The sequence below is a fragment of the Schistocerca serialis genome, chromosome 7 (genome assembly GCF_023864345.2).
Source record: "Schistocerca serialis cubense isolate TAMUIC-IGC-003099 chromosome 7, iqSchSeri2.2, whole genome shotgun sequence".
Taxonomy (NCBI): Eukaryota; Metazoa; Arthropoda; class Insecta; order Orthoptera; family Acrididae; genus Schistocerca; species Schistocerca serialis.
The window spans coordinates 347,023,745-347,048,637 of NC_064644.1; the positions used below are offsets into that span (position 1 = coordinate 347,023,745).

Here is a 24,893-nt window from a genome sequence, read left to right on the forward strand (position 1 = left end):
ACCAATAGTCGGCTTTATCGCATAGGACTGGCCATCTCCCCACTTTGCCCTGACTGTCAGCTCGAAGACACCGACGAGCACCGTCTTACGTGCCCCCTGAAACGAAACGTTTGGCTCCTCATCCAACGAATCGTGGGCTTTCACCTCCGTGCCCCGCCAACGACGGTAACCCCAGATTTCTTGTTGTTGCCCCAGACATTTCACTACCCTCTTGCTAAGTACCACACACTCATCTGGTTTCGAGGAGAGTCTTTTGAATACATCTTTCAGAGTGGTCTGCATATAGTCCTCCACTTCTGGTACAAAGTTGTGACCACACATAGCACCCTCACCCGAAAACCATCTTACCGACAAACTTATGCTGGTTATCTCCGCAGCGTCTTCCATGAGCCCCCCCCCCCTCTCAAAGTTGGGGTGTACCATGCCTACCCGTCACATGATGCAACACCTTTATCCACGTTCTCATGCATTGACAAAAAAAGACAAAAAATATTTTGCTGTGTTTAATGTTTTTCTAATATTTTTGTAAGAACTAACAATCATTTGTGTATGTTTAAATTGTACCTTGAAGAACTGTTGCATTGTGTATATATGTACTGTTAGTTTGTTCAATAAAGATTACTGCATTAAAAAAAAAAGCTGAATGGTCAGCGTGACGGACTGCCGTCCTAAGATGCCCGGGTTCGATTCCCGGCTGGATCTGGGCTTTTCTCCGAGCAGGGAGTGGGTGTTGTGTTGTCTTCATTATCATTTCATCCCCATGCGGCGTGCAGGTCGCCCAATCTGGCGTCGAATGCAGTAAGACCTGCACCTAAGCGGCCGGATCTGCCCTGTAAGGGGCCTCCCGGCCAATGACGCCAAACACTCATTTCCAATTTTTCCATTGCTAAAATGCTACAAAACAGCCTCCACTATCGGCGTCCTGAAATTAGTTGCGAATGACAACGTAAAACATCATTAAGAGTCTATTTCGGAACGAAGAGTAGTTGCCATCAGAAAGTGTCGTACTATTGAGTTACTCTTTGTGGTTCTTTTTGGTGCTGAAATCACAAGCAAATTATTTCTAGTAAAAGAACCCTCTTCTTCAACTTTGTTTTTCGTCATTTTGCGTAGTAGTAGTAGAATTAAAGTTGTAATTCTAAACACGATAGTTGCTGGAAAAAAATTCACAGTTCTTTTGCAAGTGTTAGGCGCATGTGTAGACACGTTACTTTCGCCATTATTCAGAAAACAAAGGTGTTTCGAAGGCATGTATTTTCTAGACTGAGTGTCTAAAATAAAGTCGTTCGGAAATAAGTCAACCACAATGTCACAAGTATATGGATATTAATCCTGCGTTTCAAATAAGCCACTTACTTCTGTGTTGAATTTCGCTCTGACAGAATCCAGCTCGTATATAATCTGCTTGAACCATAGCTCGTAAGCTGAAACAAAGATAGAAATACTTCAGAGAGTAATAATCGGAATACATACACACACAGAGAACACGAGGACAACAACTGGACAAACGAGACAACACACACATCACGATTAGTAGTGTACTTTCTGCATTATCTGCTTTTGTTATGTTTCGTGTTGTTTGAACGACAATCTCTCAATCTGCATGAAGGAATTTTGAACGGATAATGTGTCAAAGACTGAAGACAGGTTCACATTTTCGCTTTGTAAAATTTTTTTAAGCTAATTGTTTCGAAAGAAATGATCACAGAACGCGGGTAATCTGAAAACACCAGTAAGGACGGCAAGCTCGGAAAGCAATGACAACATTGTCTTCGGTATTATTTAGTTTCATTTACCATATAATCCACAGGAAAACCGTTTGTATAGTCGACAGAATACTACTTATTGCGTAAGTCTTTCCCGCACCAGTTTCTGAGCTCTTGACACCACGTATGGTTCTCATCACCAATAATGAATTTTAGTCGAAGTTTCAATGACCTCTACAAGCTTCAGATGTAGATGTTTTAAAAATCGCAAATGCAGTCATGTTTCGCATATATTCTTCTACCTTCAGTTTATTTTTATTTGTATCGCGTATAAATAGAATACCTGTAGCAATAATTGAGCTTCCACATCCCGAGTTTTCTTTGTGGAATTTGTTAAACAGTTATAATTTATTTTGTGTTTCGAACATTTCTGCTACGCTCCCTCGTATGAAAGTCTGGGAAACAAATATTTCATGCCATTGATGGTGACCGTGCCTGTGTTGGTACTGTAACGGCACAGTACATGAATCCATTTCAAAAACATTTATGATCAAGGATATTTTTTGCAACATCACTATCAATTGTCATCGTTGTGAATTTGGTTATTTTCGGTGAAAGGCCAAATTTCATGAATCTGCAGCTCCAGTCGTTCTAATAGTTGTAAGATAGGCAAGTCATTTTGATTTTTGTAGGTTTTCGATGTGCACGTCAGAGAGGAAGCAAGTTATGTTACTGATAAGCGATCTTGGATCTTGTTGTGGCACACTCTTCGCCTCTGCGCAGTCTGATACATTCTTAGTTGAAGTGTGGTATTCAGTAATCTGTGTAGGCTTTTGATTCTATCTGCTATATGAAGAAAGATTTATTGCGAAGGACAGGAAGGATGAATATGATGTTTGTACTGGAAGGCGAAAAGAATATAAATTTTGAATAACGTTAACTTGCTCAGAGCTGAGAGAAAGACCACCCCACTTCCCTGGGCGCTTCAGCCGGAACCGCGCTGCTGCTACGGTCGCAGGTTTGAATCCTGCCATGGACATGGATGTGTGTGATGTCCTTAGGTTAGTTAGGTTTAAGTAGTTCTAAGTCTACGGGACTGATGACCTCAGATGTTAAGTTCTATAGTGCTCAGAGCCATTTGAACCACTTCCCTGAGACATACGTCAAGATATCAAGTGATTAAGCTGTTTGGTTTTTATAGAAATTTTCGGTTATCTCTGTACGCGTTTCAAATTATTGTCCACTTTCTTAAGCATAGTACTGTTCAGGCCAGTATTATGTGTGAAGATCAGGCGAAATTTTACTCTGTCTTTTTGAATACGTACTTCATTCTAAAACCGTTGTCTCGGAATATCATTTCATAGGAATAGTTACACTCCCCATCCCACTGTTTAAAGAAGGTTTATCATTAAGCACTAACACATTGCACCATACGGTATGCAACAGTTTCAATATTGTTTGGAAATTTTATTTAAAAATATAAATCTAACTTTGCCGCTGGATGCATGCTGTTTGATATTGTGCCTTCGAGAAATCTGCAACAATATTGTCAAGACGTGAGGGATGTGGACTTCTTGATTAGGGCCGGATAATTGTTTACTTCAGCTGCGATTTGATATAAAGACAAGCTGCACTCAGACTAGTTACAGTTCAGTTCAAATTAGGTTCTGTTTAGTTAAAGTTTAGCAAACGAATTTAAGTTGGATAACAATTTGTAGGTACATTGTATTGTATTGTCTGTTGACCGGGGACCTAGAAACGACGGAGAGGCTTCGTCCCCGCCGCAGCCGCAGTGGTCCACAACCCCATTACGACTACCGCAGTCCACTTCATCCCTCCGCCGCCCCACACCGAACCCAGGGTTATTGTGCGGTTCGGCCCCCGGTGGACCCCGCAGGGAACGTCTCACACCAGATGAGTGTAACCCCTATGTTTGCGTGGTAGAGTAATGGTGCTGTACGCGTACGTGTAGAACTTGTTTGCGCAGCAATCGCCGACACAGTGTAACTGAGGCGGAATAAGGGGAACCAGCCCGCATTCGCCGAGGCAGATGGAGAACCGCCTAAAAACCAAAAAACCATCCACAGGCTGGCCGGCTCACCGGACCTCGACTCAAGTCCGCAGGGCGGATTCGTGCCGGGGACCAGGTGCTCCTTTGTAGGTACATGGGTTTGGTAACACGTAGAATTTTTATGGAGTGGGAGGTAAATTTTGACTGTATTTCATACAGAAACATATACATTCCTGGAAATTGAAATAAGAACACCGTGAATTCATTGTCCCTGGAAGGGGAAACTTTATTGACACATTCCTGGGGTCAGATACATCACATGATCACACTGACAGAACCACAGGCACATAGACACAGGCAACAGAGCATGCACAATGTCGGCACTAGTACAGTGTATATCCACCTTTCGCAGCAATGCAGGCTCCTATTCTCCCATGGAGACGATCGTAGAGATGCTGGATGTAGTCCTGTGGAATGGCTTGCCATGCCATTTCCACCTGGTGCCTCAGTTGGACCAGCGTTCGTGCTGGACGTGCAGACCGCGTGAGACGACGCTTCATCCAGTCCCAAACATGCTCAATGGGGGACAGATCCGGAGATCTTGCTGGCCAGGGTAGTTGACTTACACCTTCTAGAGCACGTTGGGTGGCACGGGATACATGCGGACGTGCATTGTCCTGTTGGAACAGCAAGTTCCCTTGCCGGTCTAGGAATGGTAGAACGATGGGTACGATGACGGTTTGGATGTACCGTGCACTATTCAGTGTCCCCTCGACGATCACCAGTGGTGTACGGCCAGTGTAGGAGATCGCTCCCCACACCATGATGCCGGGTGTTGGCCCTGTGTGCCTCGGTCGTATGCAGTCCTGATTGTGGCGCTCACCTGCACGGCGCCAAACACGCATACGACCATCATTGGCACCAAGGCAGAAGCGACTCTCATCGCTGAAGACGACACGTCTCCATTCGTCCCTCCATTCACGCCTGTCGCGACACCACTGGAGGCGGGCTGCACGATGTTGGGGCGTGAGCGGAAGACGGCCTAACGGTGTGCGGGACCGTAGCCCAGCTTCATGGAGACGGTTGCGAATGGTCCTCGCCGATACCCCAGGAGCAACAGTGTCCCTAATTTGCTGGGAAGTGGCGGTGCGGTCCCCTACGGCACTGCGTAGGATCCTACGGTCTTGGCGTGCATCCGTGCGTCGCTGCGGTCCGGTCCCAGGTCGACGGGCACGTGCACCTTCCGCCGACCACTGGCGACAACATCGATGTACTGTGGAGACCTCACGCCCCACGTGTTGAGCAATTCGGCGGTACGTCCACCCGGCCTCCCGCATGCCCACTATACGCCCTCGCTCAAAGTCCGTCAACTGCACATACGGTTCACGTCCACGCTGTCGCGGCATGCTACCAGTGTTAAAGACTGCGATGGAGCTCCGTCTGCCACGGCAAACTGGCTGACACTGACGGCGGCGGTGCACAAATGCTGCGTAGCTAGCGCCATTCGACGGCCAACACCGCGGTTCCTGGTGTGTCCGCTGTGCCGTGCGTGTGATCGTTGCTTGTACAGCCCTCTCGCAGTGTCGGGAGCAAGTATGGTGGGTCTGACACACCGGTGTCAATGTGTTCTTTTTTCCATTTCCAGGAGTGTAGTTGGGAGCTTATACAGTGCTTGCAATTCTATTAAAGAACTGTGCAGTCGTAGGCTGTCACTGAGCCGCAGCTATTCATAAACCGCTGCTGAGCGACTTCTCGGAGCCTCTTCTGGTAGTCGCGCCGGGACACGAGTGCCACTGCGAAGCGCCGGGTGAGAGACCAGCTACCGAAAGTGTAGAGAGGACGGTGAAGTCGCCCGAAAGAGAAATATCAACAAGGAACCTGGGAACACCGCCCGAGAAGGCCGTGGTCGAGTGGGCTGGCATTTACAAGCGTGAGCTGGCCGAACGGTTGTGATACGGTACGTCGGGCGCAGTTTGCTTTAGGGCAGGGCCGGCTAGTGCTTCTCACGCGCCGGGCTTGTTGCTCCCTCTCGGCGTGTCTCGGCTTTGTTCAGTCCTTCTTCGAAGTACCCAGTACAGCGCTACATTCGATTTAGTATTGCGGTGCGGCGTTTTTCGGTCGGCACAACTCTCTTCAGTTCGGCAGAATCGTGGTATCAGCGCTGTTTAAACTTCGCTATTTGTTGGTGGTATGAAGGACGTTCACAGGTTCAGTGGATGTTTGCACAAAAAAGGGGCAGTCTACCGATATGTCGTCACAAGCCTTTAAAAATGAATGTAAATGGCAGAAGAGGGATGAGAATTCTGAATATTTATACAGTCGCATAAGCGACGGGTCCTGCATATTTTTTATGAAACGACGTTGCAAAACAGAGCAGAAAGAATTTAAAGATTTGGTTGACAATCAAAGAGCAGAAAATCACAACGATCGGCAGATGGGATTCATTGTTCAATACGTCAATTAGCACTTGGTGCTAAATTTCCAAGCATGCAGCGCGTGAAGAAACTGGTCGTATGAACAGCAAAATTTCTTAAGTTACACGCATTATTAAGCTGTCAGCTGCAACAGTTCTCGATGGAACTGAACGAAGAGTATGGAGACTTTATATATCACTACCAAGTACGTTAGGTAAGTCAAGGGGAATGCCTGGAACGATTTTTTGATTTAAAACACACTATTGTTGAATTTATGAACGAAAAATAAGTGCAGGAAGGGAGACTAGAACATCTGGAATGGACTGCAGTCCTCGCATTCTAAGTGGATCTGACTTGCACACTGCTCACAGTGAGGTATCGCAAGATGAGCAAAAACAACTTTTTTCCGATTTGATGGAGACGCATCTAAAAAGCAATTCGCGTTATGGAAAGGACACATTGTGACAAAAACACAGTCCACTTCCTTAAGCTCACTGCTGTTGAATAAAACGCGACGTCTGAAGAAAACATTGTGGGCCTGAAAGAATTTCAGTTTGCCATTTCAGTTGAAAGCGTCCCATTACATGTGCAGAAATAATTGATTGACCTGCAAGGTAATTCCTAGTTCAATGACAAATCCTTTTAAGTCAAAACTGCCCAGAGTGTCTACATTACTTTCCTCAAGAAGAGTTTTCACGTCTCCATAGTGCTGTTACAAAAGAGTGCAATATTCCGATCGACATATTTGGCAGAAAGCTCTTTTATCGATTATGAAACTAAACAAGTCACGAATACGTCGCAACCCGACAGTTAAACTATGAGAAATGGTCTGCGTCCGTCCGTATGTTAACAGTCTGTACCAGATAATGTAACTTTTACGTCTTCAGCGATCCAAAAATAATTAAATAGTATTGAAAATTTGTTTTGTTTGTGATCTATGTTGTTAAGAAATGTGAGACATGAAACCAAATTTTATGCAGTGCAACTACACTGCCATTTAAATGCTCTCCGACAGGTGTGAATGAACTCATTCGCACGCACATGTTGAAGAAGATGCATGTAACCGACAAGCGTGATTCTGCTTGCATGTTGGCCAAGCACAGTAGAATGGCGACCAATCGCAAAGGCCGCCGCGGTGGCCGAGCGGTGGTAGGCGCTACAGTCTGGAACCGCGCGACCGATACGGTCGCAGGTTCGAATCCTGCCTCAGGCATGGGTGTGTGTGATGTCCTTCTGTTAGTTAGGTTTAAGTAGTTCTAAGTTCTAGGGGACTGATGACCTCAGAAGTTAGTCCCATAGTGCTCAGAGCCATTTTTGAACCAATCGCAAGGTGCACAGGTGTAAACGCATCTTAAGCAAGTGCCCCAGTCAGGCTAATCTTTCAATTAGCCTTATAATATCAGCTCCCTGTATGAGACGAACCAACTCATAATTGGTTCTTGCTCTCCAGGTACCGTCTGTATTTCGAATCCCTTCATAAATTTTCCTTAGCATTCTTCGTTCAAATATTCTGAGACGTTGTTCATCAGTGCTGGATAGCGCCCATGTTTCACATCTATATGTATCCAGTGGCCTAATCATAGCCTTACCTATAGTCATTTTGAACTGCCGGTTTATCATCCTAGACGTCATTAGCTTTTTACGCTGAAGAGCCAAAGAAATTGGTACACCCGCCTAATATCGTGTAGGGCCCCCACGAGTAAGCAGAAGTGCCGCAACACGATGCGGCATGGACTCGACTAACGTCTGTTGGCGGAAATTTCGAATTTTAGTGGGAAATTCGAATTTTGGAGGGAAATTCAAAGAATAATGGGCATTTCAAAAATGGTGATAATTTCTTTGTCCCAGGGCTGTGCCGATGTCCCACCCCCACCACCTCCTACAGAAATTGCGGGAAATTCAAAATGACAGTGCCCTTTCTGGGACTCAAATCCTGGTCCTTTTGGACAAAAAGCCTAAGTGCATCCCCCAACACATGAAAACTGTCCAGATGCAGGAGAGGAAGGTTATTTTAGTGTATTTTATTTATTTTGGTTGGGAAACTGAATTAAAGATCGGTCCAAATTATATAATTACACAACTATATGCATGGTGCTACACAAGAAGCACCTAAAATCGCAATGCAGCACAAAAATTGACGATGTCATACAACTGGTGTTATGCTTGCTGGCATACCTATACGTTGTTTGATGTGATACGAGGAAATTTGCGTGACTTTTGCTTCAGCATAATAATAAAACTAAGAATTCCCCTCTTCCCTATGGTCTACATGCATGCATTTTGGGTAGGACGATCATGAAAAGTATAGTTTAACTCGCTTCATACCTAGATGAGTGTCAAAAAGTGGTGCAGATTTGAAACTTGAAGCCTGGAAACAATTCCATGTACTGCTACAAGACGTCAGAGAACTTGACTGCAGACCCATGTAGCGATGCACTTGATGGAAACTCAAAGTCTGGAAAGTTGTATGTGTTCATTTGCCTTCCATTCTACTGTGTAGAGATCTGAAACAGGGAGTTGACATCTGTACGGGATTGATTTCTGATGCTGCTCTTATATTTTTCCCATAAGGATATGCTCTTATTGCCCACCAGATAAGTTTTGCTACTTTTGTTTATGCTATATCAAGACATAACTGTAGATTTCGGGATTTTTTTATCCTAGTAACAATTTATTCGTTAATTGGTGTGTGCTGACTGCACTTAGCATCCTGGACCGTAAGATTTTCCCTTCTTCTTACCTATAGAGTGTGTCTCCTTGCAGCGTAATTTATAGACGAACAGTTAGCAAGTTATGCATTTGGACTGCAACCATCCACCACTGTCAACTCGACACGCATACATATAGAAACTATGCACACATATTACCAATTGCGAAGTCTCGATTTCAACCACTTATTGTTGTTTAGGGGATGTAAGCACATTTAAATTCCTCCTACTAAGAGCATAACATCTCCAATGCAAGTTATATTACCAGGATTTTGTGACAATATTGTCTAAATTATCCAGTATAACAACGTTTGAAGACATCCTGCTGCACCTATCACAACTCCTTTTATACTCTTAAATATCCACGATGACGGATCATGATCATCTCAATTCCCTATTTTGTGAACTACATGTCTGTTGGATGGAGGGAGATGGTCCTTTGTGAGTATTATCCTGTTCAAGATAGAATAAAACATCAGTCAGATGGCATTGTATAACACTGTACTCAAATGCACCCAGTCACTCACAACCATATATTCTACAGATGCAGTACATTTGCTCTACTTTCTGTCTGTCTTTCTGTATGTCTATATCTATGCGAGTGTCATGGATGGCTCTCTCAAACCTGACGCTGTCCTCTCGCTGGTGGGTCCACCTCCAAACCTTGTCCCAGATGTATCGTATTGCGGATCTTACTCTAGAAACCATTCCAGATATAATGTTTGGTGGATCCACTTTCGAACCATGTCCCGCATGTAAGGCATTGTGGATCCAACTATAGGCACCATTACAGATATAATGAGGGGTGGATCCACATTGGAACACTAGCTCAGGCCTACCATGGGTCATGGGATCCATCCGCAACGTACTGCAAAATGAGGAAACAATTCTCTTGGTCTCTTTGAAATGGAACACCAAGACATCTGCTGCCTCATCAGTGTGGGAGATGATATTAACTGCATAGGTCATCATCTTCAGACAGCTGTTTTAAATGCCCCACAACGCCGCAAACCCTTTCAGTTTGATGTATTCTACATTTTTGTCAATCAGAAACATTGCCTCTGTGTTTTATTTCTACTGTAGTGTGTGCTGTGGGAGCAGCATAGTTTACACCATGTGATTTCCAGCTTTCTGTGAGAACTAATGGATAAAAATATGTTAATGTCACTTTGGAACCTGACACAGACCTCGAAATCATGGTAGAAAAACAAAATGTATGGCAGTGTACAAAGCCGTAGCCATACACTGCTTGGATGTGTTACAGCTGAAACATGATGTATCACACTGCTTATGAAAGAACAACACAGGAGCCCTCTCTTGTGATTGATAGTTTGTGGGTTAGGGCCTTGCACCTGTACAGGCGTTTTTGGACGTATTTGAAGAGTGAGACACAGTAAAATATTATAGGGAAATGTTAGGAGTTTCTATTACAAGGACTGGTTAAAGTCTTGATGCATATAGTTTGTAGTTTTTCATCTACTCCGGATGTTACAAAAAACTGATGAGGAGTGATATAAAATGTCTGAAATGAGTGTAATGCCCTCGTGCGTGACAGTTTGTAATTTGAAAACGCAGAATATGGAATCATGACTGCTTTTATTATTATAGTAACGATTGTGTGTTTAAAAATATATATCACTGCTAGTCCTGTGTTATTTCATACTTCATAGTCTCTAATTATAAAGTAGCCACCACTTGAATTATAGCTCACTGAGAAACCTAGAAATGACAGTGTTTTTACCGACATGTGAGTAAATTGCATGAATCAGGCTGTTCTGTGATGTCCACATTCCTTACGAAACTACAACTCAAGAATGTCCTGTTGTGAATGGTGATCTGGTTGGTGACAGAAAATTTACATGCAGATCAGTAAGTGAGCTGTAATGAATCGCCTCTAATGAGGCCCCAGGATGGCTGCAGAACTATAAGGGCTTTGTACCAGGGGCATTTGTTCCCATTGGTGGAAATAGCAACGTCAGCTGTTCCTCATAAGTGTATGCCACATGCCTCAGCTGGTATTTCTAGACTTTGTAAATTCTTATAAAAGTGATGTTTATGAACTACTACTGATGCTAGTAATTTGTTTGCTGTAAATTGTTTGTTAATAAACAGCTTGCCCCAGCAACAATCAACGCATTCATCCAATGTATTAATTTAGACCACTCAAAAGATTTGTTAACCATTGTTCTGTAAAGAAATACCTTTTTGTAAAACATTGTAAAGTGATTTCCATGTTTACTGATTACATTATTTCACATGATATAATGATGGAAATTGTGGTTGTTAACAAAACAAAATGCAGCATGTACTATGTATTCCAGTACCACCTAGCAGTTTAGTCCTCTTGTTTTCCAAAACTTTACCTTGGTAGCTATTTGCACTCATCGTGTGACTGAGAATGTTGACGTGATACAATGTATCTCTTGAACAATTTTATATGATTAACATAACACTGCTAAGCTAGAAAGCTATAGAGCAGTCGTCGTACTATGTCTCATACCAATGGTGAAATGTAACATATTTTCATATCTTTTTATATCAGTTTTGTATTGTATTTTGTACCATTTGAAAATGACGGAATGTCGAAACGATTAAGGTGTTTTTGGAAATAAAAGAAAGTGTGGTCAAGACATAAGAAAAGTTATTAAAGTGCATCTAAATGGCCAGTCCGTCTCATAGCATTTTCATGCAAATTGGTGCTGCACAATTGCTGTACTGGTCACTAAAGATCAATACAGCAGGTGTGATTTGTAGTATGGCTGCATTATTCCTGCGTACTTTATGTCACCATTACAAGTAATACCTCTGTACATTATGCATATTTCTTTGTATGACTATTTCATCACGTCAGAGCTGTTTTTATCAATACACAGAAATAAAATTTTTTCATTATTACGCAACAAACACAGTTCTCTTTTTTGTTCTCATTCCTAATAGAAGACTGGCAAAATGGATACTCGGGCTATGCCGGGCTTGTCAGCTAGTACAATTTAAAGAATACACTTCACATTAACTGAGTTGTAAATGTATCATCAAAAAGCCTTTAACATGAGAAATGACTTACGACCTGATGTGTTTAAGTTCAAACGGAACTGATTAGTAGTACATCTATGTGCTTGCTAAGTACTTCGTGATTCTTTACGCTCTTTGTAGTTTGTTTCGCGAATTTATTTACGGATTTCAGACTCATTTTAATATGTTCAAAACTAGGCCTAACTTTTACTTTCTTGGACGTTAATTGCATTTTATTCTGATAAAAGACCTTTTGATCTTGTCCTTACTTCTATGCCTCGCGTGTATCCATCACATTTATCTTTCCCGGCTACAACATGTAGTACTTTATCATGGCTGCCTGTAACGCTTTCTTCCTTATGCGCCTATCTTAACCTACAGGTAGCACATATTCCATTACGTTTGTTGCAATATTCAGCTGCAGCTACCACTTCTACATCATCAGTGAATAGCATTGTGCTAATTTTCTGTCCTAGACAAACAATAGTTCTTTAAATCCCTCTCCAATGAACTTTGCTTTCCATTTTTCCTGGTTTTGACTTCTCATACAAATTTGTCAGTGCATACTACTGTAATTCGCTTTGAAGATGAGAATAGACTCTCGTTTTGCTGTCTAAAAGAAGGAAAAACATTCTGTATCAGCTCATATTACAAAATACATGCCAGCCGCTTGTGCGAGTAAACAGAAGACGATCTGTTTCTTTGATCAAAAGTAAGGCGAGGCGCTAGATTTGGTCAAATAAATTTGACGAAAGGCAACATTTGACAATTGTTTCTTTTTACACTACATCAAAAGATACCGGCCTTAGAAAGCATAATCCGTGTGGAGGGGATTTCCGCTTCCGAAGCATAAGGCACACACTTTTGACAAGCCATAATAGGTCGTGGCAAGGGAACAACAACCAGTATCTGGTCCAGGACAGGAAAGCAAGATTGTCCAATCTCCTCCAAAGCTCGCTGACGTAATTGATCAGATACTGAAGCTTAGCTAAGCGCACGCGCGCGCACACACACACACACACACACACACACACACACACACAAACACTAACACACATGCGTGCATCATATTGCCGCTTCCAATGCACCCATGCGGCAGAGTTGTGCCTATGAGGCAGCAGCACAGCCCTACCTTGGTGGGTGACGATGAAGAGGTGTTCGTCGTGCACGACGACGCCATTCTGCTCGCTGAGAGGCCGCTGGGCGTTAAGCACCTTGTCCAGCTGCAGGTACTCGCCGTACAGCATGCCGGCCTGGGAGTCCAGCACCAGACCCTCCTGCCCGCTGCCGCCACCCCCATCCATCCTGAAAGCACACGCGGTCACTGCAATAAATAATCAGGCCGTCACTAGAGCAACCCAGTAAAATCCCGCTATTAGCTGGTCTTGTGTCTAACTCTTTATTGTTCTTGACAGTTTACATCGATAATCCGCTGCCGACCGAAGTGGCCGTGCGGTTAAAGGCGCTGCAGTCTGGAACCGCAAGACCGCTACGGTCGCAGGTTCGAATCCTGCCTCGGGCATGGATGTTTGTGATGTCCTTAGGTTAGTTAGGTTTAACTAGTTCTAAGTTCTAGGGGACTAATGACCTCAGCAGTTGAGTCCCATAGTGCTCAGAGCCATTTGATTTTGATAATCCGCTATACAACAACTACACTACTGGCCAGTAAAATTGCTGCACCACGAAGATGACGCGCTACAGACGCGAAATTTAACCGACAGGAAGAAGATGCTGTCATATGCAAATGATTAGCTTTTCAGAGCATTCACACAAGGTTGGCGCCGGTGACGACACCTACAACGTGCTGACATGAGGAAAGTTTCCAACTGGTTTCTCATACACAAACAGCAGTTGACCGGCGTTGCCTGGTGAAACGTTGTTGTGATGCCTCGTGTAAGGAGGAGAAATGTGTACCATCACTTTTCCGACTTTGATAAAGGTCGGATTGTAGCCTATCGCGATTGCGGTTAATCGTATCGCAACATTGCTGCTCGCGTTGATCGAGATCCAATGACTGTTAGCAGAATATGGAATCGGTGGGTTGACGAGGGTAATACGGAACGCCGTGCTGGATCCCAACCGCCTCACATCACTAGCAGTCGAGATGACAGGCATCTTATCCGCATGGCTGTATTGGATCGTGCAGCCACGTCTCGATCCCTGAGTGAACAGATGGGGTCGTTTGCAAGACAACAACCATTTCCACGAACAGTTCGACGACGTTTGCAGCAGCATGGAATATCAGCTTGGAGATCATGGTTGCGGTTACCCTTGACGCTGCATCACAGACAGAAGCGCCTGCGATGGTGTACTCAACGACGTACTTGTGTGCACGAATGGCAAAACGTCATTTTTTCGGATGAATCCGGGTTCTGTTTACAGCATCATGATGGTCGCATCCGTGTTTGGCGACATCGCGGTGAACGCACATTGGAAGCGTGTATTCATCATCGCCATACTGGCTTATCACCTGGCGTTATGTTATGGGGTGCCATTGCTTACACGTCTCGGTCACCTCTTGTTCGCATTGACGGCACTTTGAACAGTGGACGTTACATTTCAGATGTGTTACGAACCGTGGCTCTACCCTTCATTCGATCCCTGCGAAACCCTACATTTCAGGAGAATAATACACGACCGCATGTTGCAGGTCCTGTACGGGCCTTTCTGGATACAGAAAATGTTCGACTGCTGCCCTGGCCAGCACATTCTCCAGATCTCTCACCAACTGAAAACGTCTGGTCAATGGTGGCCGAGCAACTGGCTCGTCACCTGATTCATGACCTGTGGTATCGTGTTGAAGCTGCATGGGCAGCTGTACCTGTACACGCCATCCAAGCTCTGTTTGACTCAATGGCCAGGCGTATCAAGGCCGTTATTACGGCCAGAGGTGGTTGTTGTGGGTACTGATTTCTCAGAATCTATGCACCCAAATTGCGTGAAAATGTGCTCAGATGTCACTCCTAGTATAATATATTTGTCCTATGAATACCCGTTTATTATGTGCATTTCTTCTTGGTGTAGCAATTTTAATGGCCAGTAGTGTAAAATGAATACTAGAAACAAGAGTAATGTTTTTTAAAAATTAATAGTTAGCAAGCATGGTGTAGAGTTGTATATCGCTTACATGAATTATAAATAAACAAATTCTATCGTGACACAGTTGTGTAGTTTTCACAAAGATCTGTCAGGAGGGAACCTGTTTACTCGAATTATTTAAAAAAAAATTACCTCCGTTTATCCTGTCTGATAATGACTTAACGACCTAAAATGTCACTAAGAACAAATAAAAGGACATTGTAAGATTAACGATCTATAGAATAATATTATCGTTTGGAAAAAAAACAGCAAAAAAGGAAAACGTATGTACCACTGCCGGTTTCTTGTGAGTTACATACTGAATTCCGTAATTCTTCTACGTATAAATTATCAAGGAAAACATTTTTAAATGCTATGTACAGGATGTATAAAAAAGAATCATCCGATTTAAAAAAATCATAACTGTTATGTTATTTGAGATATGTGTGTGAATATTGTACTGTTGGAAACAGCAAACTTTCGAGTTTTATATGGTTCCTGCTAGGTAGCAGCAGTGTGCGCCCATTTCAGTTCTAGTAAAAATGGTATCGGGACAACAGAAATAGTTTTGTGTACTACATTTTGCGCAAATGGGGATCAGTAATAACGGTTCAGCATGACTTTCGTACTAGGTATGGTGTGGATCTTCATAGAGTATAAAGCATTTGACGATGTCATGAACAGTTGCGAGAAAAATGTTGTTTGCATAAAGATAATTCGCCGGGTCCTCCCCGAGTGTCTGACACAGATGTCGAACGCATCGCCTTAGTTTCACAAGGAGTCCGCAGAAATCCGTTCGCCATGCAGCTCGACAGTCAGCGTGTTCCCGATGCCCGTCTGGCATGGGTTGCGTCGACGTTTACACGTGAAACCATACAAAGTTCAGCTACTGCAAGCTCTTCGTGAAGGTGACAAACAACAACGTGTGGAGCTCTGTAATTTCGTTGTTGGCAAGGTGGAGGATGACAGTTTCCTTCCACTCTTAGTGTTTAGTGACGATGCAACATTCCATTTAAGTGGAAAGGTGAACCGTCATAATGTGAGAATACGTGCTATCGAACAACCACATGAAGTCGGACAACATGAGAGGGACTCTCCAAAATTTTGTGTAGTTTCACGGGAAAATATGTGTGGTCCCTTTTTCTTTGCCGAGAACGCTGTTACATGAAGCACATATCTCGATATGCTTGAGAACTTTCTTATCCCACAGCTTGAGACTGATTCGAACGACTTCATTTACCAACAGGAAAATTCTGGAAGTGCGGGAATTTTTAAATCAAAGGATTACGAAACGATGGATCGGTCGTACTGGACCAAATGTTTCAGCTCTACATTACTGGCCTCCAGGGTCACCGGACCTGACTGTATGTGATTATTTCAAGTGCGGGTTTATAAACGACTCCGTTTATGTGCCTTAATTACCAACAATAGTGAATGCACTGAGACATCTTATAACAGCAGCTTTGGAAGCTGTAACTTACGACATGCTCGCTGCAGTGTGAGAACAATTTGAATTGACGTATGCCGTGCGTCTCTAGAGGTGAATATTAAACACCTATGAAAAGGTATGTAATTTTTTTTTTTTTTTTTTTTTGAGTTTCGCGTTCATAAAAAAAAATTCATTGCGTATGTTTATCAGTTTCAGAAATCGGATGATTCTTTTTGATACACGCTGTATATTACTATTAAGGGAACCGTACGAGCTTCTCCTCATCGATTTGATTTGTGTTGAAAGTATGTGTAGAACACGACTAAGACTTTAACATATGTGAACAGGAAGACTCAACTCTCAACCGTTTATGGAAAAAAAAAACCAGGAGCGAACCTTATAAGCGTACTCATGCTGTATGCTTTGTAGCGTCGCTAGAGTTAACGGAGTCCGCCGCTGAGCAAGTAAGCGTCTTGTTGCATAAGCACAAGGTCTCTGGGCAGAATCTCATTTTCTTGTCATTCCCATGTATTTCCAACAACAGATTTATTGCGATAGTGCAAAGTACAAATAATTAATAACTCGCTAACTGTATTCCTAATCTTTAACATGGAGAAAGGGGGACAGTTTATTTTTCTTAAGGAGCATGGAAAGGACAAACGAGAATTTTCAATCAAGTCACTGTTGTCATTTTATTTATATTAATGTATCTACATTTGTGACAAGTATAATGTGTAACATACGCAGCATTGCACGAATCAAGATAAGACTGATCGCAGAAACATAGAGAACAATAGTTATCGCGACATACTGATGTAATCAACGCCCAGTTTTAGCGTGTCCTTAGATTTTTCAATGTCTCTTGCAAAATAAACTTGCTTTAGAATCATAAACGGTTCTCGATCGTCACACAGTAACGAAGCCTGTCACTAGTATTGGTGCAGGCAACTCACAAAAAGAATCAGGTTACCTTCCATTAGGAACGTGGGTGCACTCAAAAACTGTTGTATGACTATCAAATGATAGAGGACAGCAGTCAGTCGTCCTTTTCTTGCAGGTTTTATTCGGCAAATGTAGATTTCGGCTATTGCCTAGCCATTATCAAAGCACCATTTCATAGTGTCACTGCATATTCTAGTACGTAAGTTCCCTGTTGTTCTGGCTTCTGTGACAGTTCTTTCAAGACTACTGTATAATGATAATACAATCGCTGTTTATGTATATATATATACAGTAGTCTTGGAAGAATTGTGACAGCTGCCCGAGCAACAGGGAACTGAAGTACTAGAATATGCATTGACACTATGAAGTGGTGCATTGATAATGGCTAGGCAATAGCTGAAATCTAGACTTGCCAAATAAAACCTGCAACAAAAGACCGACTGATTGCTGTGCTCTAGCATTTGAAAGTTACAAAAAGAAGTAATACCTGCAGCGAGATTCGATCGATAGACCTAGCTCTTACGGGACTAAGCGCTTACTCGCTCGGACTGCGTGAACACTAGCGGCCCTACAAAGCGCACAGCATTAGAACGCCTACAATTTTCAAACTCGATTTTCTCAGAAACGGTTGAGAATTGTGTCTTTCTGTTTACCAGTGTTGTAATCCCAGCCGTACCCTGAACACTCTAATACGAATGGAATCGGTGAGGGGAAGTTCGTACTGTCCCACTTGTAAGCAACTATCCTGGGGCATGGACCACGCAACGAGTTGCAGGCTGACTATCTAGCGGCTTCTATCTACATGCCTATTTACATGATTACTCTGCAATTCACAGTTAAGTGCCTGGCAGAGGGTTCATCGAACTGCCTTCAAGCTATTTCTCTACTGTTCCACTCTCGAACAGCGCGCGGGAAAAACCAACATACAATCTATCCGCTTGAACTCTTATTACTCTGGTTTTATGATTATGATTTCTCCCTATTGAAGGTGGGCGCCAACAAAATATTTTCAAATTGAGGAGGAAGCTGCTGACTGAAATTTCATGAGAAGATCCCACACCGCTCAGGAATACTCCAGTAAAAAGCCTAATGTAGGTAGTCTCTTTGTAGACTTGTTGCATTTTCTAAGTGTTCTGCGAGTAAATACCAGTCTTCGGTTTGCTTTCCCCACTGCATTATCTATGTGATCATTCCAGTTTAAGTTTTTCGTAACCGTAATCCCTAATCATTTAGTTGAATATACAGTCTTTAGATTTGTGAGATTTATCGTGTAGTCGAAATTTATCGGATTCCTTTTAGTACACATGTGGTTGACTTCACACTTTACGTTATTTAGAGTCAATGCCATTTTTCGCATTATACGGATATCTTGTCTAAACCATTTTGCTATTGGTTTTGATCCCGTGATGACTTTAGAAGAAGGTAAATGACAGCATCATCTGCAAACAACCTTAAAGAGCTGCTCAAACTGTCCCCTAAATCGTTTATTTGGATCAGGAACAAAAGAGGGCCTATAGCACTTCCTTGGAGAACGCCAGATATTAATTCTATTTTACACGATGATTTTCAATCAGTTTCTGACAAGATATCACGGAATCCAGTCGCACTACGGAGACTATAGTGCGTAGGCACACAACTTGATTAGAAGTCGCTTTCGAGGGGCGGCGTCAAAACCCTTCTGGAAATCTAAAAACATGGAATCAATTTGATATCCCCTGTCGGTAGCACTCATTACTCCGTGAGATTAAAGATGCAGTTGTGTTTCGTAAAACGATATTTTCAGAATCCATGTTGGCTGTTTGTCAATAAACCGGTTTTTTTTTCTCGAGGTAATTCATAATCTTCGAACACATTACATGTTCCAAAATCCTACTGAAAATCGGCATTAGCTGTAGGGGTCTGTAATTCAGCAGATGGATCCTGTTTCCTTACTTGGGTACTGCTATGACTTGTGCAACTTTCCAAATTTGGGTGCCGATATTTCGGCCAGTGAGTGGTTGTATATGGTTACTAAGTATGGCGCTATTGTATCAGCATACTCTGAAAGAAATCTAACTGGTATACAATCTGAACCGGAGGTCTGGCCGTTATTAAGTGATTTAAACTGCTTCGATAAACCTGGGCTATACAGGGAGGCAGAAATTTGATTTTCACTATTTCATGCAACAGTGACCGAAATTAATAGTTTTAAATGTTTTCATTATCTTCTCATTAAGAGGCATAACCTTATATTAAAATGTGGACAAGCTTTACAGACGGGAACTCGAACCCGGGTGAATTTAGTGGACTGCGATACAAGGATGTAGACAGTGCGACATAATGGAGGTTTGGGTTGGTACGGCAATCGTGCACGGATAGCCTGGGGAAGGTGGTTATTTAGGCTTCTGACAGGTGTTCATATTAATGTAAGTGGATAGCGAATCGTCATATATTTGGTACATGGATCTTTTCCCTCTCTACTCGATAACTATAGCTACTCATGATGTATTGGTCATTCAGACACATCCGCACCGGTTAAGGTATTATATTCCTGCTGATCAGAAGTAGTGACGAGGGAATCAACATCGGACTGCATAGATCAGATCTGGCGTACAGGAGAGCAAGCGAATCTGCGAAGGGATCTGGCTTCTCTATTACTGCGCTATTCCCAGAAGGTGTGTGGGTGAGAAGGCTACATGATGAAGGCCACACAAGTGGTAAACTCACGAATACTTGTTTGCATCAGAGTCGTACTACTTCTAAGAGGCGACTACTGCAGCATATTCTCATGTTTTCACTGGTGTTTTCTTCCACCTTTTTATTATCTTCCAAATCAATAAATTTGTTAGTTAACTAAGTAAATATGTTAAATGTTAACACCACGATAAGAGCTACACACTCTTTTTATCAAACAAAAAGCTTTACATACAGGCAATTAACAATTCACACACATTTAGATTTTGGAATGTGTAATAAATCCTGAACTAGGGTTCGTAGGGTTCGTGATACGGTCAAAATCTTGCTGTTACACAAGTTAAAATATTTAAAACCCGTTCTATTTTGACTAAAGTTCAGTCTTGATCACATCATGTATGTTTTAATGATATAGGTAACCGGTTTCGGTTCTTTCTACAAAACCATCATCAGACCCATGGCTCCCTTAGGATGGTAGGCGGAGCTCTCCTTGCTGCTACGCAGTCAACTGGACTGCGAGGAGAGCTCCGCCTACCATCCTAAGGGAGCCATGGGTCTGATGATGGTTTTGTAGAAAGAACCGAAACCGGTTGCCTATATCATTAAAACATACATGATGTGATCAAGACTGAACTTTAGTCAAAATATAACTGTTAATTGATCACTGCTTTCCAAAAATGTTTACCAAAATTGTGTAAAACCCGTTCGTTGGCAGGACTTCAGAACACAAAAAAGGTTAGTACACACTTTTGAACCAAATACTGAAATAACTTTAGCAGCTTGTCTGTGTCGTCAAGAACGTTGCTCTTGGAGTAACGTGTTATAAGGTTCTTGTAAAGTCCTGGATTGGAGAAACCAGTCGCAGCTAAGTTGCACTTGAATCAGGCGCTACACGCCTATCAGCTCGAGTTGGAAGTAATGAGATACATCAGCAGCCAAAAGCGAGAACGGTCCGACGAATAAATCGAAACCAATTTTCAGTTGTGCAAAAGCTTGGAATCTCTTTGAGAACTAATGTTGAAATGTTTCAGTTACTGAAAAGTAGTCTGTCTCACTTTGAGTTCCAAGACATGCTCTAAGTCATGAACTTGAAGTTGATTTTTACGTAGATTTAATTTTTGTTTGAAAGCATCAATCTTGTCCGCCAAATCCGTCACCAAATGAGTCTCCTCTTGCGTTAAGAGACTAAATGAATTCAAACAACTAGTGATGTCGACCTTAAAAGATTTTTTCTCTGCTTTATTTATCTTTTGTTTTTCTCCTTAAGGCTGCCTTCTGTTCAGCCAGTATTCATTAACGTTTGTTAGTTAGTAGTAAACGTTTTAATGAAATTGGAATGAGTGTTTTTCTAGCTCATTGTAGTGCGATGGCATATTAAGCACTTTGCATGGCCTTCAAACGATACGAAAAGTAGAGAGATGCGCATTTCGCCTTGAATGATATGCTACTCCATCTTTTCTTTTTTTGGACATGTGTGTAGACATTATAGTACTAAACCAGAACGTAAATCTAACCCAGCTGGTACTGCTAGCAAATTGCTTGGCGTGTAACAGCGCGACTGCATCGCTCTAGCAGCGCTCGGTTGCAGCCTTTCAGTTCCTCTCCCCACCCCCCATCTCCCGCAAATCCCACGCCACTCACTATCAGCCTCAGTCACCGCTGCGCTCAGAGCGCTATGTAGCAGTTCTCAATTGGGAGACATCAGAAACTGCTCCACCCCCCCCCCCCCCCCCCCCCCAAACTGCTCCACCCCCCTTCACAAACAGCTAACATCATCTCTCACAAATACTGAAGATACGAAAGTGAGTGGCTGCTAAGACCCTTCGAAAAGACCTCTTTGTGAGCCCGCCCTCCTGTCTAAAAGGAGGGAATAAGACATGCCAAAAAAATAAAGATCTCAACGAAGACAGTTCGCTGCAGTACTAAAATGCGTTTCGCTTATCGCGAGCTTGCACCCTCAACCAATCCAAACTACCATATACACACATCAAAAAAAGTTTTACATCAGCTCGTTTCCGAGAGTTCCGGAACCTGCACAGAAAATTGGAACAGAGATCAACATAAACATTATTTTCGTCCTTTTTATTGCTCATGAAAATCAAACATTGCATGTTGTACCACCATACAGCGAGACCTTCAGAGGTGGTGGTCCAGATTGCTGTACACACCGGTATCTCTAATACCCAGTAGCAAGTCCTCTTGCATTGGTGCTTGCCTATATTCGCCGTGGCATACTATCCAAAAGTTCATCAAGGCACTGTTGGTCAAGATTGTCCCACTCCTCAGTGGCGATTCGGCGTAGATCCTTCAGAGTGGTTGGTGGGTCACGTCGTCCATAAACAGACCTTTTAAATCTATCCCAGGGATGTTCGATAGGGTTCATGTCTGGAGAACATGCTGACCACCCTAGTCGAGCGATGTCGTTATCCTCAAGGAAGTCATTCACGAGATGCCCGCCCAGTTGGCCGTGCGGCCTAACGCACGGCTTTCCGGGCGGGAAGGAGCACCTGGTCCCCGGCACTAATCCGCTCGGCGGATTTGTGTCGAGGTCTGGTGAACCGGCCAGTCTGTGGATGTTTTTTAGGCGGTTTTCCATCTGCCTCGACGAATGCGGGCTGGTTCCCCTTATTCCGCCTCAGTTACACTATGTCGGCGCAAACAAGTTCTCCATGTACGCGTACACCTCCATTACTCTACCACGCAAACATAGGGGTTGCACTCGTCTGGTGTGAGACGTTCCCTGGGGGGTCCTCCCGGGGCCGAACCGCAGAATAGCCCTGGGTTTGGTGTGGGGCGGCGGAGGGGTGAAGTGGACTGCGGCAGTCGTCGTGGGGTTGTGGACCACTGTGGCTGAAGCGGGGACGGAGCCTCTCCGTTGTTTCTAGGTCCCCAGTTACAATACAATTCACAAGATGTGCACGATGGGGGCGCAAATTGTCGTCCATGAAGACGAAGGCCTCGCCAATTTGCTGCCGATATAGTTGCACTATCGGTCGGAGGATGGCATTCACGTATTGTACAGTCGTTACGGCGCCTTCCATGACTACCAGCGGCGTACGTAGGCCCCACATAATGCTACCGCAAAACAGCAGGGAACCTCCACCTTGCTGCACTCGCTGGACAGTGTGTGTAAGGCGTTCAGCCTCACCGGGTTGCCTCTAAACACGTCTCCGACGATTGTCTGGTTGACGGCATATGCGACATTCATTGGCGAAAAGAACGTGACGCCAATCCTGAGCGGTCCATTCGGCATGTTGTTGGGACCATCTGTACCGCGCTGCATGGCACCGTGGCTGAAAAGATGGACCTTGCTATGGACGTCGGGAGTGAAGTTGCGCATCATGCAGCCTATTGCGCACAGTTTGAGTAGTAACTCGACGTCCTGTGACTGCACGAAAAGCATTATTCAACATGGTGGCGTTGCTGTCAGTGTTCCTCCGAGCCATAATCCGTAGGTAGCGGTCATCCACTGCAGTAGTAGCCCTTGGGCGGCCTGAGCGAGGCTTGTCATCGACAGTTCCTGTCTGTCTGTATCTCCTTCTTATGTCCGAACAACATCGCTTTGGTTCACACCGAGACGCCTGGACACTTCCCTTATTGAGAGCCATTCCTGGGACAAAGTAACAATGCGGACGCGAACGAACCGCGGTATTGACCGTCTAGGCATGGTTGAAGTACAGACAACACAAGCCGTGTACCTCTTTCCTGGTGGAATGACTGGAACTGATATGCTGTCGGACCCCCTCCGTCTAATTGGAGCTGCTCTTGTATGGTTGTTTACATCTTTGGGCGGATTTAGTGAAATCCCTGGACAGTCAAAGGGACTGTGTCTGTGATACAATATCCACAGTCAATGATTATCTTCAGGAGTTCTGGGAACCAGGGTGATGCAAAACTTTTTTGATGTATGTATAACACACCTATCTGTTTCTTTTCATTGGTTATTAATTCATTTACACGCACGTTTCTTGATATCCATGCAGATTTCAGAATCAATACAACGACTAGTTATAGACTGTCATTGTCATTATGTCAGAGATCTGTCTTCGCCTTATATATGTTTGATGAGAAACTTCTGTCTCAAATATTGAAATGTACTTAAACTCAACTGTAACAGACAAAGATGTAGTGCCCAAAGCGACGTACGAAAATTTGTGGTGAATCGTGACTCGAACCCGGATTTCCCACTTATCGCGCACGGTCGCCTCACTACTTAGGCTATTCAAGCACGCTACCCGGATCGACCCAAACATCCATATGTCTCACACCTACCTATTTCTTCTAAACTGTAAAAAATTGTTCAAATGGCTCTGAGCACTATGGGACTTAACTTCTGAGGTCATCAGTCCCCTAGAACTTAAAACTACTTAAACCTAACTAACCTAAGGACATCACACACATCCATGCCCGAGGCAAGATTCGAACCTGCGACCGTAGCGGTCACGCGGTTCCAGACAATAGCGCCTGGAACCGCTCGGCCACCCCAGCCGGCCCTCTGAAACTGTAGTTCGGTATGAAATATAAATATATATATAAAGCAAAGACAGGCCTGTGATGAAAATGACGACTCGTTCTCCTGATACGAAAACCTGCGCGGGAATCACGAGATGTGCTCGGACAGCCTAAGTGGTAAGGCGACCGCTCAAGATAGGCGATAGATCCGGGTCAGGGACCCAGTCCGGTGCAAATTTTCGTATGTCGCTTCTGTCGTAACGTCTATAATTATTACAATTGAATTTCAGGAACAAATATTTTAGTTTTTGCAACATATTCATTACAACGAATAGATTTATTATGGAAAATCCCATTGGAACAAGCTAGTTGCTACCGGGATTGGATATCTCCGCGTTGGGACGCGACTGAAGTGCCTACCCTTGGATCAAAGCATGAAATCCCCTCCACCATCGACAACGCCACGGC

General features: G+C 43.5%; 1 protein-coding gene across 1 annotated transcript in view; it reads right to left on the reverse strand.

Annotated features, from left to right (window-relative positions):
* LOC126412292 (tryptophan 2,3-dioxygenase) overlaps positions 1-24,893 on the reverse strand; it is a 419,586-nt gene that overhangs the window by 236,956 nt on the left and 157,737 nt on the right. Inside the window, exons 2-3 of the mRNA XM_050081805.1 lie at positions 12,984-13,156; positions 1,357-1,424 (exon numbers count right to left, since the gene is read on the reverse strand). Of these exons, the coding sequence (XP_049937762.1) occupies positions 1,357-1,424; positions 12,984-13,156 (241 nt within the window). The remainder of the gene's footprint in view (positions 1-1,356; positions 1,425-12,983; positions 13,157-24,893) is intronic.